Genomic DNA, 17,044 nt, shown 5'->3' with positions numbered 1-17,044 from the left:
GTCGAGGTGTGTAGGAAGGCTTGCACTGCACTTACCTAACCAAACTATAACTGACTCTAACCACTAAAATGCTGTGTAAATTTACTGTGCTAGATAGATTAGTGATAAATGTTTTATAATAAATATCAATGTGACTAATGAAATTACTAATAGTAAAACAATAAATAGACAATTTTAAAAGACTTTTAGCATGCTAATAGCATTACATTTTTTTTCTGTAGCAATAATCCAAGTCTTGTATTAAAATAAACTCTTCAACCTTGTAGTTTATCCTCTTAGGAAAGAGATTACTGCTTTCATAAGCCAGCATGGTGGTCTTAAAATGTGTATATATATTCTGTTTTGTGGATAGGTTCTCTTGTGGGAACACTGTGGTTATGAAAAGACACCAATGAACAATTTTGTAAGATGAGACTTTTATGGTACATTGATACATACTCTTCAGATGTTCCCTTATTTGGGATAAAATGAAGAAGAAAAAAGCTTTCATCTGTAGCTACTGCAATGTTGCAAAAGAGAAACAACACCAACAAAAACCTACCAAAATGTATAGAAAGCATAAGGTCCTATCATTGAGAAACAAAAAATTGCTTAAAACTATATTTTTGTGTAATTTACCCCAAGAAGTAACCAGTTTAAAATTCCTCTCTGTATTCATTTGTGTATTCCTGGAGACATAGAGTATTTGGATGGTTTCCCTAGTCAGCTTTCCCAATAAATTAGTTATGTAATTTAGAGAGACTTTCAAGTTTGAAAATGTTATACATAAATAATGCAAGAAATACTAATAGTGCTAAACTATGGCTGTATTTCAAGTTAGCAGGGATGTGACTGTAGTATGTATCACATATCACACAGTTTACTAACACAGGAGCAAGAAACCAGATGGCTGAAACCAGTGAATTCTGTTTTGTTAAGGAAACAAAATAATAACATTCTGACCTAGCAAAGGTAATGCAGGTTACTTTGGAGAAGTAAATTAAGTGCTCAGTGCACAAAGCTAAACTAGAGAGCAACTGTACCATTTACTTCTAGGACTGCTGATACTGTGTTTTGCTTACAGTCGGTACCTGTCAATTATTTTTTCCAGGCATTTCCATTGTAGACTAATACTTCAGTGAAACTTTTGAAGGCAAAAATTACAAATCTTTTAAAATGAATAAAAAAGATACGTTTAGAAGTCTCCAGGTCTTAGAAGAATCACAGATCTGGTAAGAATGAATCTGAATCTTTCCCCGACTGTCCAATTAATTTTTAAATTTAATGCAGTGGCTCGCAAGGTAAAATATAAAGGACAGAGAAAAAACCCATTTGTTTAACAGGGAGCCGCTGTCTGCATATGTTCTCTCTACATCTGCCTCCTGAAAGGGGGTGTTTTGTTCCCACTTGTCTGAGTAGTTCTGTGCCTAGGTGTATGTAAATGAGCGTCAGTGTGTGTGAATGGGTGTCAATGACCTAGCTGTCCGCGTCCGTGAGGGTGTTATCGCACATCAGTGTGAGTCTGTCTATGGTTTAAGTTATGCATGTGTGTAACCGCGTTCAATAGACAAAATGACACATGGTCATGCCAAAAATGCGGTTTACTATGATCGTAGATGTTAGGAAAGATGGGCTGTGTGCGTGAGAGAGAGAGGTGTCTCTGCGTGTAACTCTCTCTGTAAATGTGATTGTGTTACGTGTTGGTGTGACTGGTCGGGGTTTCCGTCCCTGTGCAGCTCTGTTATCTGTCGGGATGGCTGGTGTTTGTGGCAGAACAACTCTCCGGGTGCCAGGAACTTCGCTGTGTTGTGTGTTCCCTTCCCACTGCTAAAAGCTACAGCCGGCTGTTCAAGGAAACGAACCAGACCGCCTGGATCCTTCCCTGCTATCTCCCCCCTTCTCCCACCCGGGTGTCAGAAGGGAGGGTACGTGGGGCTGAGCTAACACGCCCGTGAGAAAGCCGCTTCTCCCGGAGCCGCTGCTGCGTGCCGCGCTCCTGTTCCCGGGCCTGGAGCGCAGGGGGGCAGGCGCGGAGCCGGCGATTGGGCTGGGGCTGCTGAGTGGGTGGCGGCCACTCCCGGCTCTGCCGCCGCCTCAGGAAGCTGAACTCTGCTCCTCAGCCCGCTCCCGCCGCCCTCGCCTAGTGCCGCGCGGGGCTGCGGCGAGCCTTCAAGGTGGCGCGGCGGGGACCTGGGCTCCTAGCCGGCGCGGGGAGTGAGAGGCACATGCCGCCCTCCGGGCGCCCCTTCTCCTGCCTTCCGGAGGGGCCGAGCAGGCGGCGGGGGGGCGGGGGCCGGATCTCCGAGGAGCGGACCCGCTGAGCGGCCGGGAAGGTAGGATCGCCCGGGGCGGGGAGCGACCCGAGCGCTCGGGGCAAGTTGGCCCCGCCGCGCCCACAAGTTTGGCGCGGTTGCCCCCAGCCCGCCACGGCTTGCCCGGTGCGCGGAGACGGGAGCCTGCCCCGAGCGCCCCGCAGCGGGGGCCGGGACTCTTCGTCCTCCCCGCCGAGGGAGAAGGAGCCGAGGGGAGCCGGGCGGCCAGTGCGGGTGGAGGGAGCTGCGGGGCAGGGGATCGCTTACAGCTGCCCCGAGGGGGCGGGCGGGGGGCTGGAGGGTAGCCCGAAGCCTGAGGTGTTTGGAAGGCGGAAGAGCTGAAGCTCTGCGAGGTTGCCCGGGGGAGGGGAGTCCCTCTGGAGGGGCTCTTGGCTCACCTCCAAGGCGGCAATATAAATCACTGCTTTGGGCAGGAAGCGGGTGTCAGGGAACCTAGAGCACCCTCCCTTTTCAGCCTCCCCTAGTCTGCCCTTCTTCTCTTATCCTCATGAGCCTCCTTCAGCTTGTCCCCTTTTGACCCATTCTCTCCCTCTTCCATTGAGCCCCTGCTGCCTTCTGAGACACCCTTACAGCCCTTGCCAAGTCAGCCCCTCTTCTGCTAGTTCCTAATCCCTCCCTCCCTTCTTTCTTTCTTTCTTTCTTTCTTTCTTTCTTTCTTTCTTTCTTTCTTTCTTTCTTTCTTTCTTTCTTTCTTTCTTTCTTTTTTCCAGCCCCTTTTCCCTACTTTGGCTCCTGCCTGCTTCATTTCCCTCTTTCATTTCCTGCCCCTTTCTACTCCCAGTGCAGTCTGTACCCCCATTTCATCAACCACTGGCAGCCCCTGATGCCTATCCCTGGGGCACTGGTGCAGCTGCCACTTCCTCCTTACCCTCATTGTTTCCTCTTTGCTTATGCCAGATTCATGTCCGCTGGGGTCTAGCAAGGGGAGTAAGGAGGGAGGGAGTAGAGAGTTGCTCTGGCTCCCTGGTGACCCCCTATTCAACTGTGACAGGGAGGAGGAGAAGGATCTGTAGCGGGACCCTATTGACTCCCAGCAGCCCACCTGGATGTGTTAAATTCCAGCAGGGATGCTGGCAGTCTTCAGTGGGGGTGAGGAAGAGTGCCTGTGTCATGTCTAAGTGTGACACTTGGCTCGTTTAAATATTTCATAAGAAAAGTTCATGCCCTGTGCTCAACTAAACTGCAGAGAGAAAAATAATTGAATGATTGGTGAATAAAATTGAACAGGTATACATGGATTCTTCATCTGACAATGTTTGAATAAAGCAATAAATAAATAAAATGCTAGGTTCCAACTGGGTCTTTCTTTGCCTTTTCGTTTTAGATGCTTTCTTGTCCCCCCAGAGACAGTTGCTGCTTTACCCCCAGACCTGTCTGACTTTAGTGGAGAGATCATGACTGAAATCCTCTTTTCAGCTGTTTTGAATGGGACTGAAACCAACATTCTGTCAAACACTGGCTGGACTCTGGGAAATGCCACTACCAAATGTTCCCTAACCAAAACCGGCTTCCAGTTTTATTATCTGCCCACTGTCTACATTCTAGTCTTTATCTCTGGATTTCTGGGCAATAGTGTGGCGATCTGGATGTTTGTCTTCCACATGAGGCCTTGGAGTGGCATCTCAGTTTACATGTTCAATCTGGCATTAGCTGATTTCTTGTATGTCTTGACGCTCCCTGCCCTCATCTTTTATTACTTCAATAAAACTGATTGGATCTTCGGGGATATCATGTGCAAACTGCAAAGGTTCATCTTCCATGTGAACCTGTATGGCAGCATTTTGTTTCTGACTTGCATCAGTGTGCACAGATACACAGGGGTAGTGTATCCTTTGAAATCACTTGGGAGACTGAAGAAAAAGAATGCTGTTTACATCAGTACCCTTGTTTGGGTCATTGTTGTAGTTGGGATTTCTCCTATATTGTTCTACTCTGGAACTGGGCTAAGGAAAAATAAAACCATTACATGTTATGATACTACAACTGATGATTATCTGAGAAGTTACTTCATTTACAGCATATGCACCACTGTGTTTATATTCTGCATCCCATTCATATTGATTCTTGGTTGTTACGGACTAATAGTGAAAGCTTTGATTTACAAGGATTTGGACAATTCTCCTCTTAGGAGAAAATCAATTTACCTGGTTATTATTGTGTTGATGGTCTTTGCCGTGTCTTATCTTCCCTTTCATGTGATGAAGACATTGAATCTCAGAGCCAGGCTAGATTTTCAGACTCCACAAATGTGTGCCTTCAATGACAAAGTATATGCCACTTACCAAGTGACAAGGGGGTTAGCTAGTCTCAACAGCTGTGTAGATCCTATTCTGTATTTTTTGGCAGGTGATACCTTTAGAAGTAGACTTTCAAGGGCAACCAGAAAAATGTCTAGAAGAAGTGAGCTCAATGTGCAATCAAAAAGCGAGGAAGTGACTCTCAATATTTTAGCAGAATATAAAGTGAATGGAGACACAAGTATGTGAATGCAAAAGATTTGCAAGCAGTAGCAAAAAACAAAACAAAACTGTCCGTTTTTAAGACAGTAGGATGCTTTAGTGCCATGACTGTTTGGGGAAAATCTACTGAACCGGCCGGCAGGGTTGTTCTTTTTGGAGCAGGGGTGTCTCATTTTGTGAGTCTAAGGAGAACTTAAGCAAAGTAAGTGTAAAAAATAAATAAATAAATAAATTTAATCTTAATGGGGGGGGGGGAACACATCAGATTTCTGTTTTTACCTTTTTTTTAAAAAAAATGCTCACAATAGTATATCTTTCTGACTGGTGTCAGATAAAATAAGACAAAGCAAATCCCACAGAGGAAAAAATAGCTTCAAATGTGCTGCTTGTGGCAACTTAGAGACTAACAAATTTGTTTGAGCATAAGCTTTCATGAGCTACAGCTCACTTCATCGGATGCTGTTATTGATTCTTTTGTCTCCATTAATAATAACAGGTTTTTTTAAAAAAAATATCCAAGAAAAACTTTTCTTTTGGGCCTCTGTCCATACTTCCATCCATAGCCTCTTCTTTTACACTCACACTGTAAAAAAATTATTTACATTCAGATCATGATGCAGCAATCTTGAACGTTGTCTTGTGTCTTGTGATTTTGCATCTTCTACTTTTGGAGAAAATGATAAAATTTTGGTAGCTAGGTGGTGGTGCCCTTTCTGGTTCTATCTTTGCAGAAGGCTTGATTCCTATAAGGATGGGTTCCAGGCCCATGTGTGTCATGACTCTCACAAATTATTGTGATTGTACATGAAAACTAAAGGTGAAATCTTGGGCATGTTGAAGTCAGTGCTATTGATTTTAGCAGGGCCAGAATTTCACCCTGGTGTTTGCACACAGACTGATGTCTATTTTGCTTTTTGTGCAGGCAGCTACCTATGCATGCACAATTGCAGTACATTTTGAGTGTAGATATCACTTACATTTCTGAGTTTAAAAAAATTGGCACTGCATATCTAAATATCCAATATTTCAGTCCTTGTTGAAGTAAAATCCTCATTGTCTTCAGTGGAAAGAACCAAATAAAGGACCTGAATAAGGACTGCAGGAATGGGGGCTCTGCTTGGGCAAATAGCAGGACCAAAATTACAGATTTGGAAGAGACTTGCTCTCTAGAGTTACAAATTTTGACCAACACTTCACTGCAGTTCTGACACTCAGCATCTGATGCTGGAAGTTTGTGTGACTTCTCTTACGGGTAACAAATTCTATTATTGAAAACACTTTAATTTTATCCACATAAAAGCCGGAGATATTTGAATGATCTTAACCTTCATTTGGGACAAGCATTTTTCACTTGCTTATCTTGTGTGATAACACAAGCTGTTTCCCAGGCAAATTCTTATCAAAATGGGTTAAAGAACAATATTTGTTGGAATCAGAAGAAAAAAAAAAGATAAACTTCAACTTTTTTTTTACTGTGAATAAAGAATTACTGTATCAACAAAATGTTTCAATACACTGCCAATAATGTCATGCTGGGGAGTGGGTACCTTCATAATTTGTCTCACCCAAATGTGTAAAAGGGTCACCTAAAATTGCGCAGAATAATATATTGTGTAATGCAGCAGTCAGCGAGGATTTGAGCAGAATCTATGGGGAACAAAACCTTATTTATTTCACATAGATATTGTTTGAAATGTGTCTGAAAGTATTATTGAATCTCGCGCACAAAATGGCATGATATGTAATGAGTAAATGGTTTTAACAAATCCTCAGCCCCCACAAACTTTATGCTAGAAATAAAAATAAACTATTTCTATCTTGCATATTAATTTCCAAGGACTGACTACATGCAGAAAATGAATAGCTCTAGATATCTCTTGACAACATTGTTAAGCAGCTTACGTTCAGAAACATAAAACTACTTAACCTGCAAAAACTATTTATTTAACTTATTTATTGGAAGACTAAGTACACATGTGAAGTGTTATCTAATAACATTTTAAATGATTCTGTTTTTCATATTTTCAGAATTGAGCATTAACAGAAAAAATAGAATGGCATGTTTGAACTGTTGTAATTGTACTCTAATTGAACATCTTTTATAATAAACTCTCAGATCCAGCCCTGCAAGACATTTTGGACTACCATTTGCTGTTGATGTGCAGTCTACACATAAATTAAGCTACTGTTTAGCAAGCATAACATTTTACAGTAATGCTAAAAATCTCATTGAATCCTATAAATCCAAGAAAATGTAGAGCTAATGCGATAAGTCAAAGCTAATGCTCCTAACTCTTTGTGACAAAACATTGGGATGATTTAGTTGGGGATTGGCCCTGCTTTGAGCAGGGGGTTGGACTAGATGACCTCCTGAGGTCCCTTCCAAACCTGATATTCTATGATTCTATCATTGTTGAATGTACAGACTTTGGTTCTCATTTATACTAAGGCTATACCCTAGAGACATTATGGTGGCAAAGCGTAGCTGAGCTGCTGTAAGTTCTCCTGTATAGCTATTCTATGCTGGTGGGACAGAGCTCTCCTGCCGACATAGCTCTGTCTACACAGACACTTTTCTCTGTGAAACTTATGCCATTTTTACACCCCTGACCAACAAAAATTGTGCTGAGAAAAGTGCTAGTGGAGACAAAGTCTAAGGCTCCTTTATGCTGCCAGAGAATGAGTATCAGCCCCACAGTACATGGTTTCAGAGTAACAGCCGTTAGTCTGTATTTGCAAAAAGAAAAGGAGTACTTGTGGCACCTTAGAGACTAACCAATTTATTTGAGCATAAGCTTTTGTGAGCTACAGCTCACTTCATCGGATGCAGTGAGCTGTAGCTCACGAAAGTTTATGCTCAAATAAATTGGTTAGTCTCTAAGGTGCCACAAGTACTCCTTTTCTTTTCACAGTACATGGTGTGTAACTATGCACTTATGAGGCCGCACTTAACTGAGACATGCACTGGTGGGCTTGGCAGATGAATTAAGGATAGTGTCAGAATGGATTTGCAGACTGTGCACTGAATGGGTTTTTATGGGTTTAAAATCATGTTACTTTCACAGTTTTTTGTGGTCTTTTTTTGTTTTTACCTTCAATTAGGGAATAAAATGTTGCACTGAAGCATGAAACACACATACTCAATAGTCAATCCTCAGATTCAGATAAGTCTGTATTTAGATACTTTTTTAAAAAAAAATCATATAATCAACCCACTTTGTTTTATTTTTTAAAATGTGTATCAAGGCTATGCTAAACCATATTGACTATTCATTAATGTATATTAGACCTTAAAAATCAAGAGCAGCAACAAAATTTTCAGGATACAATTGTAACACATAGGTACAGCTCACAATGAGGGGCAGGGAGGATCTGCACATCTCCATCGGAAACTCAAGAAGGCAATATTCACCCTTCTTAAAGTGGCAGAATGCGTGCTGCTCTGCTCCTTTGTGGGGTACATGATTCTCCCTACAGCACACTGGTTCCCAAACATGGACTGCTATTGTGCCTTCCACACAACAGTGGAAAGTTAATTTTGACTCATCTTGCCTGCATATACTCACTTAAGAGACTGGCCCAATAGCTCACTATGGTCCATTGTGGTAATATTGTATGTAATCAGGATTAATTTTTAAAGGTGACTTGCAGAGGCAAGGCGCCTCATTCCAGTAACTTTACCTCAGTTATGTCCTGGAAGTTTCCATGGTGCAGGTAGGAGGGGCATTAAGTACATTTTTATCTTAAAACTTATTCTATTTTCCTTCTTTCAGGTCCGGTGACATTCAGAATTACCAACAACCAGTACCACCATCCTATTCTGATGTGAGTCCCTGACATGCACCATTCTGAGATGACAACTACCACTGAGTGCAGCTGGAACATGGAGCTGGTCCACAGAATCTCATGTTAAGTCCCCACTTTTTTTTTTAACATTACTGTATTTGGCACACGTTCTGTACCTTGAAGTAGATAGAGCTACTGCAAAATCATGGCACAGGATAACAAGAGTGACTCTCAGTGCTCCAGCATGACTACTTTGTACCTGCAACATCACAGCATGGTGTGTGTTGGGCAATCACATCCGAGGAGGATCTGGCCAACTGTGGCAGGGCTGGATGTCGTGGGACCAGAAATAAATTGTTTTCTTGCTCAATGTGGCATGGGCTCCTGGGGTAATTTGCCAGATATATTGGTAAATACTACTGCCATTTGGTACTTAATCTTATTAAAATGAATTTAATACTAGTGAAAGGTAACCAGCCTGACAGGTCTTTAGACCAAAGGCCCCCCTCCATCTATTCACAGCATAGGCATCAGCAGAGAAAATCCCCTAAACTGCCTCTCACCACATCTCTCATGCTGACCTAGCGGAACCACCTCTAGGTATGTGAGGAGAATACAGTTTTCATTTCCATTCAGACCTTTGCTGACACTGCTGAGAATGCCATTTAGTGACAATGGTGATAGTGGGTTTTGTAGTCCTGTTCACTAGGAACTGGACTCAGGCAATCACCTCCTTACACAAAGTCTGCCTAACAGTACTGACTTCACTCTTTAGTGTGCTGGACTGGACTTGAACCTTGAGCCAGCTATTTTCTCTTGGCATCTTTGCTGGTAGTCTTCTAAATGTACATTATTTATTTAGAGATCCATAAAAGCTCTTGATAAACACTTTTATTTAAAAAAAAAACCTTTAAAGAAATGAATATTTGACCTAAACAGAGCTACAATGATCTATACAGAAATAAATGACTGTTCATGATATGTTTCAGAGTAACAGCCGTGTTAGTCTGTATTCGCAAAAAGAAAAGGAGTACTTGTGGCACCTTAGAGACTAACCAATTTATTTGAGAAGTGAGCTGTAGCTCACGAAAGCTTATGCTCAAATAAATTGGTTAGTCTCTAAGGTGCCACAAGTACTCCTTTTCTTTTTGTTCATGGTATATTTGCATTTTATAGCTCCATAGGGTCAAATTTGCCTCATTCATGCCCATGCGCTCCCAGGAGGGATAATGTCTAATACAAAATGAAGCAACTGTAATCTAGTTACTGTATGTGGGCTGAGGGTACTTTCGAAACTTCAGTAGCTTGATATCATGGCTGTTTAAATTTGTTGTTTTTAAACTAGCAGTTTTGAGTCCAGTTTATGCATTAGCAGCCTAATGAAAATTTAATTTTAAAGACACTAAGTGCCAAATTCTGCCACTGGATGCACATGAGTAACTACCGTTGAATTTAGGGACAGCTTCCCTTGTGCATTTGAGGACAGAATTTGGGATCGAGCTATTATTTTATAGAACTATATAATAAGCATTAAGGGTCGCATTATACCATCACAACATTAAAACCCACAGTCGGGATCTTCCTACAGCCAAGATGCCACTGAATCCTTCCCTCATGAGGAAAAATGGGGGAACAGTGGAGGCAGGGGACCCAGAACCTGTATACCACAGCTCTGCCAAGGGCCAGGACTTCTCCCTTCTGGCAGCATGGCTTCTTAAGGAGATGTGGTGTTGCTACTGGTCATTCCAGCTGAGCTTGTGCTATTTCCCCCTCTTTGGAGAAGATACAGTGCAGACCACAGGGTAGAGAATTAACTCCTGCTCCTTTTGCCCACTGCATCTCCACTGGATTCTGAGAGGCGCATGCTATTGAAAATGGCTGTTCCTTTTATTCACCCACTGCCTACCCCTAAAAGTGAGTAGAGTTCCTCTGGGTCCCAGGCACAGAAGAAGGGGGAAAATGTGCTATCCTGGCTTGGCTTACTCCCACTGTTTCTGGGGCTTTTTTGCCCCATATTGCTTTAGTCTTTTATTTGGTCTCCTGTGTTCCTCACAGCCACAGGAAGCAGTCCTAACATCTTGCCCATTTTCCAGAAATGTAAATTAATACACATTATTCCTAGTCCAAGCATTATAGTGTCCACTTTCTGCCTCAAGTAAAGTTTTGCTGGATAGTATATATGCTTCCCTCTGGGGTAAATTCTGCCTGCAGTTCTCTCTAGACATTTATTTCACGCTCATGAGCATGGCTTCTGAGTACCTATGTGGGCACAATTCCCAGAAATGTATCTGGAAGTTCTAGCACTCATAATACCTAGCATTCATATAATAGCTTACATGTTCAGTGTGGCGTTATACAAACATTAAGTCCCCTCTAATGTAGGTAAGTATCATTATTCCTATTTTATACACAGGCAAACTGACACAGAGAGGTGAAGCAAATTGCCTGTACAGTTAATCAGCAACAGAGCGAGGATTAGAATTTGGACGATTCTGACTCCCAACCCAGTGTTCATTCAGCTGATCATGCTGTTTCTTGTATGTGTAACTAATGGGAATCTTGCATGCATATTCGAGGGCAGAATTTGACCCTCACATGGAAGTTGTCTGAGAACCACTAAAAAATCCTTAACTACAGTATAGTAGCTTGACCTGCAGTTTTATCACTCTTACATTTGCTGTATTATTTTTAACTCCAGAGATTTTTGTCATCATTGAGAATTTGACCACTTAATCTGTATCTGTTACAAAATGTTATGTCTGGGGTGTAAATTGTATTGCATCATCATTTCAAACTAATATGAAGGAATAAAATGTGATTTACATGCTTAATGTTTTGTGAATTTGGACTACAGTGTGTTTCAAGTATATATGTGAAAATGTTTATTTTTCTATAATTCTGTGAGATTAATATTGTTTAGTGTATCCAAAACTTGTGATTAGTAGTGCCATTAATTTGACTTGCCTATGGAGACAGTGTTACTCAATATTTAAGCTTCTCAGGTTCTGTAGTTGATTTAAATCAAAAGTAACTAAAAAAAAAAACTAGTTATGCATAACTCATGAATAAAATGATTGTCTATTTTCTATAAAGCACTGTGTCATTTGCATGCAGTTTTTGTGTAAGGCATGGTGATAGAAACTGTAACTATTTTTAGTGACAACAGAACTGCAATGCAACCACCAGAGTTACTGGCATTGTACCTATCAATGTCAGAGTGAATAAAACCCAATAAAATTATGAAACACTGTTTTGCTGCCTTCTATATTATTACAATAAGTTAAAAATTCACAGGATATTCCTAAAACAGAGATACACACTTGGAGGAAGGGAGGGATCATTATCGTTTGCAAAAGTATATAAATTCAGAACGTTCTTGAAAGGGTGCTGTCTGGTCCACTGAGGTTTAAGACAAGTGAATAAATTATTATGCATGATTGTCAGTTAAAATATTTTATTCAATAGAGCATTTAATGGTCTAACCTACTTTCTAATAAAGAAAATACTTCAGTGGGTGAGATTCTGCTGAGCATACATCAGTGTAATTGAGCTCAGAATCTGGCCCAATATACCTTGAATATCTACCAGTCTTACACACTGTATACGCAATACAAAACCTCTTCATAACCTTCTATTTTCACTTACCACAATAACTGTTTTCATAACTCTCTCTCTCTTTCCATTTTGCTAACCTTTTCCATTTCAGCCTCAGGTATGCATTCCTCCCAGTATTATAAAACACGCAAAACCTTTATCTGACGCTCTACAGTAAATCACCCAGTATATTTAGATCAAAAGCCAAAAATATCTCTATAGCTCCTTTTTCTCTTTGTGGATGGCTATTGCATGCTGATTCTGCTGCAGGGTAACTACACATTGCTTTTTTAGGCAGCTTAAAATGTTAAAAATGAACTCCAATATTTTAATCATTTGAGGAAAACTCTGCATGATGACAAAAATGTCTTGTTGTATTGATAACATTGTAGACTACTCAAGATTTGCTCTTGTTCTTACTATGTCATCGCATACTTTCATTATCGGGAGGCAGCAGTACAAGATAATATAACTTCCTGTATTATGCAAAAAAACCTTTATATTATGTATTTAAAATGTTACAGCTTGTATACTCTCTTGGCACTCTCATGACTCCTGGAGATACTATGGCCTGGTTTGACCTCTGAAATAAGCTGGAGCAGACATTGACCTGCTCTAACTCATGCTAACTAGTAACAGCTTCCAGGTGGCCATTACACTAGCTAGGGGGCACTAGAGTGCGGGGGGTCCCTTCATGAATGCTTCCCCTATCCTGGCAAAGCCTTAAATGCTAACTGTATACCAGAGGAGGATCTGGTAAAGTTAACTTTATGGCCCCTTTGCATAGTCAGAGCAGTGCAAAAGAGCCCTTTGAGAGGACTGTTAGCTCTACATAAAGGCCTGATTCTGCAAACACTTAGGCACAGCAGTAACTTTAATCAGCCAATTAGTCCCATTAAACTCAATTCAACCACTCAGTGAGTAAAGTTACTTTAATGGTTATTTGCAAGATTGGATCCTAGTCAACAGATCGTAGTTACTGTTGCAATACTACATGCATAGATGAGTCTGATCAAAATTTCTGATCTGAATGCTTTGGAATCTGTAGGAAGTTGGGAGTCTGAACTTAGATTTGGATCTGAATGCCATGGTCATCTCCAATTATATGGATGTTTAAGCAGCCTTAGAAATATGCTGTATAACACTTGCAACTTTGCTTTATATAATAGTAATAAATACTGATCTATCTGAAATAATGTTATAACTTCAGGCAAACAAGTGGTACCGTTTTTATTAGAAAAGTATATTATTTAAAGTGAGTTTGATAGTGTTTTATAACATATTTAGCTATTTGTAACTAAACTTGTAACTCTTTTCTTCCCTGCCTCCAGACCTGAGTAGCATCTTTTAAAAGTGATTCAATTTTTCAATACCAAATATAGATTCAGGTGATGTGGGAGTTAAGAGAAACATTTACAAATGGGGTAGGGGAGAAGAGGTTGCTCATCTAGTGGTATAATTTTTTATTATTGTGTCCATTAAAGAAATGTAGTTTGGATAAATCTAGAGTTCAAATAGGCTGAAACTTAGGAAGGTGAAATTCCAATAAGAGGAGAAACAGAAACAGTTGCATAGTAAAATATTGTAAAATTATAAAAATTGTGCTCCTTGATGACCTCAAATCACCATCTCTCTTCCACTGCCTCTCTCTGCTCCGTACAAGCCTTGCTTCTCTGGGTCTCCTCTGTTTTACAGGACCTGGACTACATGTAAAGGCTTATCTGTCTGTCTCTCCCTCCTTTGTTCAGACACAGCTAGGGTTTGACTTTGTCTAACAGATGTGAAATTATATTAAACCTTGTGTTGAATAAGACCTAGTCTACATTGCGTAGCAATGCACTCTGAAGGGGTGTGAATTCTAGAGCACATCATGTGCTGCGCACTAACTGGCCTGTGTAGACTTTGCTGGTGCTCACTGAAGTTTTCTAGTGCATGTTAATATAGTGCTGTTGAAATAGTACTACGTTAAAAGGAGCAACCCTGCTTTCAGATAGTTTTTCTCTGTTGCAGGCTATCAGATCACTTACAAGTCCAAGCTATTATTATTATTTGTTTCTATTATTGTAGCACCTTAGAGCCCCAGGCATGGCCCAGTACAAACACAGAACAAAAACATGTTCCTTTTCTCAAAGAGCTTGCAGTTTAAGGTACTAATGATGCTCCAGAATACTGCCCAGCCTGATGAACTGTCATTTACCTGCTACCTCTTTGAACTTCTTTCAGTTCCAATGCTTATAATCTAGCCAACTAGAGCAAAATCCTGGAGCCATTGGATTCATTGGGAGTTTTGCCACTAACTTCAATGGGGCCAAGGTTCCATCTACTGTCTTAACAAGAAAGTAGACATTAGATCCCAACAGGCAAATTCTGTTCAGAAGTTTTAAGCTACAGTATTTGAGTGGAACACTCCGAGAATGTATTTACTATTTCTGTTATCTATTTGTACTACCATAGCATCAGCACCTGCTCATGCTAGGCACTGTACAAACAGAACAAAAAGACAGTCAGTCTTGAGTTTTGTAGCTAATAGCCTGTCATCCAGACTGGGGACATGTGGTACTGTATCTCTGTAATCTTTCTATATGTCATTGTTATTCCCTTCAAATCATCCATCTTTTTAGCTTTACATAATATTCCATATTACATCTGAGTATTGTGATTCTCTAACTAATATAAGGTGTCAATTTACTACTTTCAAAAGTTCTCTATCATATTTGACATCCATTAATGTAGCTCTCTCTCCACTACCTTATTCCATCTTTTTATTTGTATTACAGTAATACCTAGAGTCTCTAACCTGCTTGTGTCTTCACACATTACAGATTTAGAATAGAAAAAGCATCCCTGCCCCAATGAACTTGCACCCTTAGTTTAAGAGAGGATATCGTAGGTGGATAGAAGAAACAAATATGGATTGAGGAATGATGGGGAGGTAACAGAACTATGTTTATTTAAATGAGTTATATGTATCATTTATAGAGTATTATTTTGTTAAGAGACAACTAAATAGATTATCAACAGTAGTTGCTGTTAAGTGAAATAATGTTACGTCTTTAACATTAATAATGCTTTCTTATGTATCACATGGTCCAAGTAACAATAAAATGGCTAAGGATAAATGTTTACAAATCATGTATTTTCTTACACCTAAAAACTGGTCTCTGCTAAATGCTCGAGGCTGTTTAAAGGATAAGAATGCTTGCAAGATGGGAAACACACCTATTATTATAAATCATGCAATACAGTAGAATTATGAAATGCCTAACTTACTACTGAACAATGTAATAGTGCACATACTCTGAAGGATTTTTCCTGTCGGGAACCCAGAAGCATTTTGCTGCTGCCTATACATATTCATGAAAAAGACTTGACTTTTCTAGAGCTATCAACCAAAACTAATTTTCACTTTCCATCTGTTATATTTTTCAGACTCTTTGTCAAAGATTCTTAAGATATTGTGGCCCTTAATCACTCACTGTAATTGAAGGCTGAAACAATTTTACAGTTTTTAAATCCATAATCAGTAAAGACAGCTTTAAAAATGTCTAGGGAAGATTGTACTTGTCAAGCTGACCAAGTACCCTTATTTTCTAGTTTCTAGGTGTTACATCTTATGAAATAAACATTAATTTGTATCTGAAGACAAATACAGTTTAACAACACTGATTTCGTATCTAGTTATCTTAAGTACCTCTAATTCTGCTATATCTTCTCTGAGACTAGGATAGTGCAGACTTAGAGGGGGAAGGGAGTGTCAGAGGAGGGTGATGAGAATGATTAAGGTATGGAAAAATGCTCTTAGGGCTTTGTAGTTCCTACTTTAAACCTCAAGGTGGTGGAACACTTGCAAAGGTTCTCTTGCACAGCTAAGTGATGGGGTAGTTGTGCATAGGCATAGCAGACATAGGGCCTGTGCCATTTCTGCATAGGACAGTGCAGAGAGGGATTTGGAGCCAGGCTAGAGGATGCGTGGGTGTATCACTATTTCTAGAGCTACAAAACTCCAGTAGCTGCAGCCCCGATTTGTGCGGGTGGGGTACAACTCTTATTGGAGCCACGAGGCTAGACACATTGTACAAATGGAGGGTTGGAATTTCCTCCATAACAAAATACAGAAATTTTAAAGTAGATTTGTCTACATATAAAGACATTTTAACACAAAACTGAAAAATTAAAATGAGCTTCTCTACTTAGCTGCTGAAACCTGCATGCAGGGATCCTTACAGTTGGGGCCTGATTCTGTAGTCCAGCAAAGTTTTGCCTTGATGATCATAAACACCTAACTCTTTTAGTACCTGATTCTGTGAGGTGCTCAGAGCCTTCAGCTCCTTCTGAAACCAGTAGGAATTAAGAGTTTCAAGATGTATGATGTTTTTTAAAAAAAAGGAGCCAGGCAGAAGTTCTAGGGTGAAGATCTACACTGAAGCAGAGCAAGACAGACAGAAGGAAGTGGTAGGGGTAATATTTTCCTTATTCTAATAAAATTCCATGTCAAGTGTTAGAAGAAACTGACTCTTTCTGTGCGTGTTTTCCATTGTCACATGACAGAGGGTACTTTGTACCTTGCCGCTGGCACTCACCAGATTGGGCCGCCAGGGGTCTGTCTACATAGCATTTTGGAGGGAGCAGGACCTAGCCTCCCTCCTTGGTTAGACAGACGTGGCTTAGAAGCTTAGGCTAGCTCTTTAAAAATAGCTGTATCGGCAGTGCTTTGATGTTGTGGCTCTGGAGGAGGAGGAGGAGGAAGCGACTTCAGAGCCCAAGTTCTAGCCTGAGCAGCAACTTCAAAGTTACTGTATATACAGCTGTTTTTAGAGCACTGTTCTGTTGACCTGGCCTGGGAAACTTGCTCCAAAATGGTGTGTAGATGTACCCTAGGTGTTAATGAGACCG

At 40.6% G+C, this 17,044-nt stretch overlaps 1 protein-coding gene across 3 annotated transcripts; it reads left to right on the top strand.

Annotated features, from left to right (window-relative positions):
* The first annotated feature begins 1,898 nt into the window (after positions 1–1,898).
* P2RY1 (purinergic receptor P2Y1) lies at positions 1,899–11,809 on the top strand. 3 transcript variants are annotated; one of them, XR_012160763.1, is made up of 2 exons: positions 1,899–2,312; positions 8,545–11,809. XR_012160763.1 is itself a non-coding variant. In XM_073359643.1 (2 exons), exon 2 carries the CDS (start codon positions 3,707–3,709, stop codon positions 4,796–4,798), a length of 1,092 nt encoding a protein of 363 aa, XP_073215744.1. In that variant the 5' UTR covers positions 1,918–2,312; positions 3,657–3,706; the 3' UTR covers positions 4,799–7,499. The 3 variants fall into 3 exon arrangements, 2 of the variants coding, with proteins under 2 accessions (XP_073215744.1, XP_073215743.1); XM_073359643.1 differs by lacking the exon at positions 8,545–11,809 and adding an exon at positions 3,657–7,499 and having other exon boundaries at positions 1,918–2,312; XM_073359642.1 differs by lacking the exon at positions 8,545–11,809 and adding an exon at positions 3,637–7,499 and having other exon boundaries at positions 1,918–2,312.
* Positions 11,810–17,044: the final 5,235 nt, after the last annotated feature.

This window comes from Lepidochelys kempii, chromosome 9, assembly GCF_965140265.1.
Source record: "Lepidochelys kempii isolate rLepKem1 chromosome 9, rLepKem1.hap2, whole genome shotgun sequence".
NCBI classification, from domain to species: Eukaryota; Metazoa; Chordata; order Testudines; family Cheloniidae; genus Lepidochelys; species Lepidochelys kempii.
This window is presented reverse-complemented; position numbering and strand designations above follow the sequence as displayed.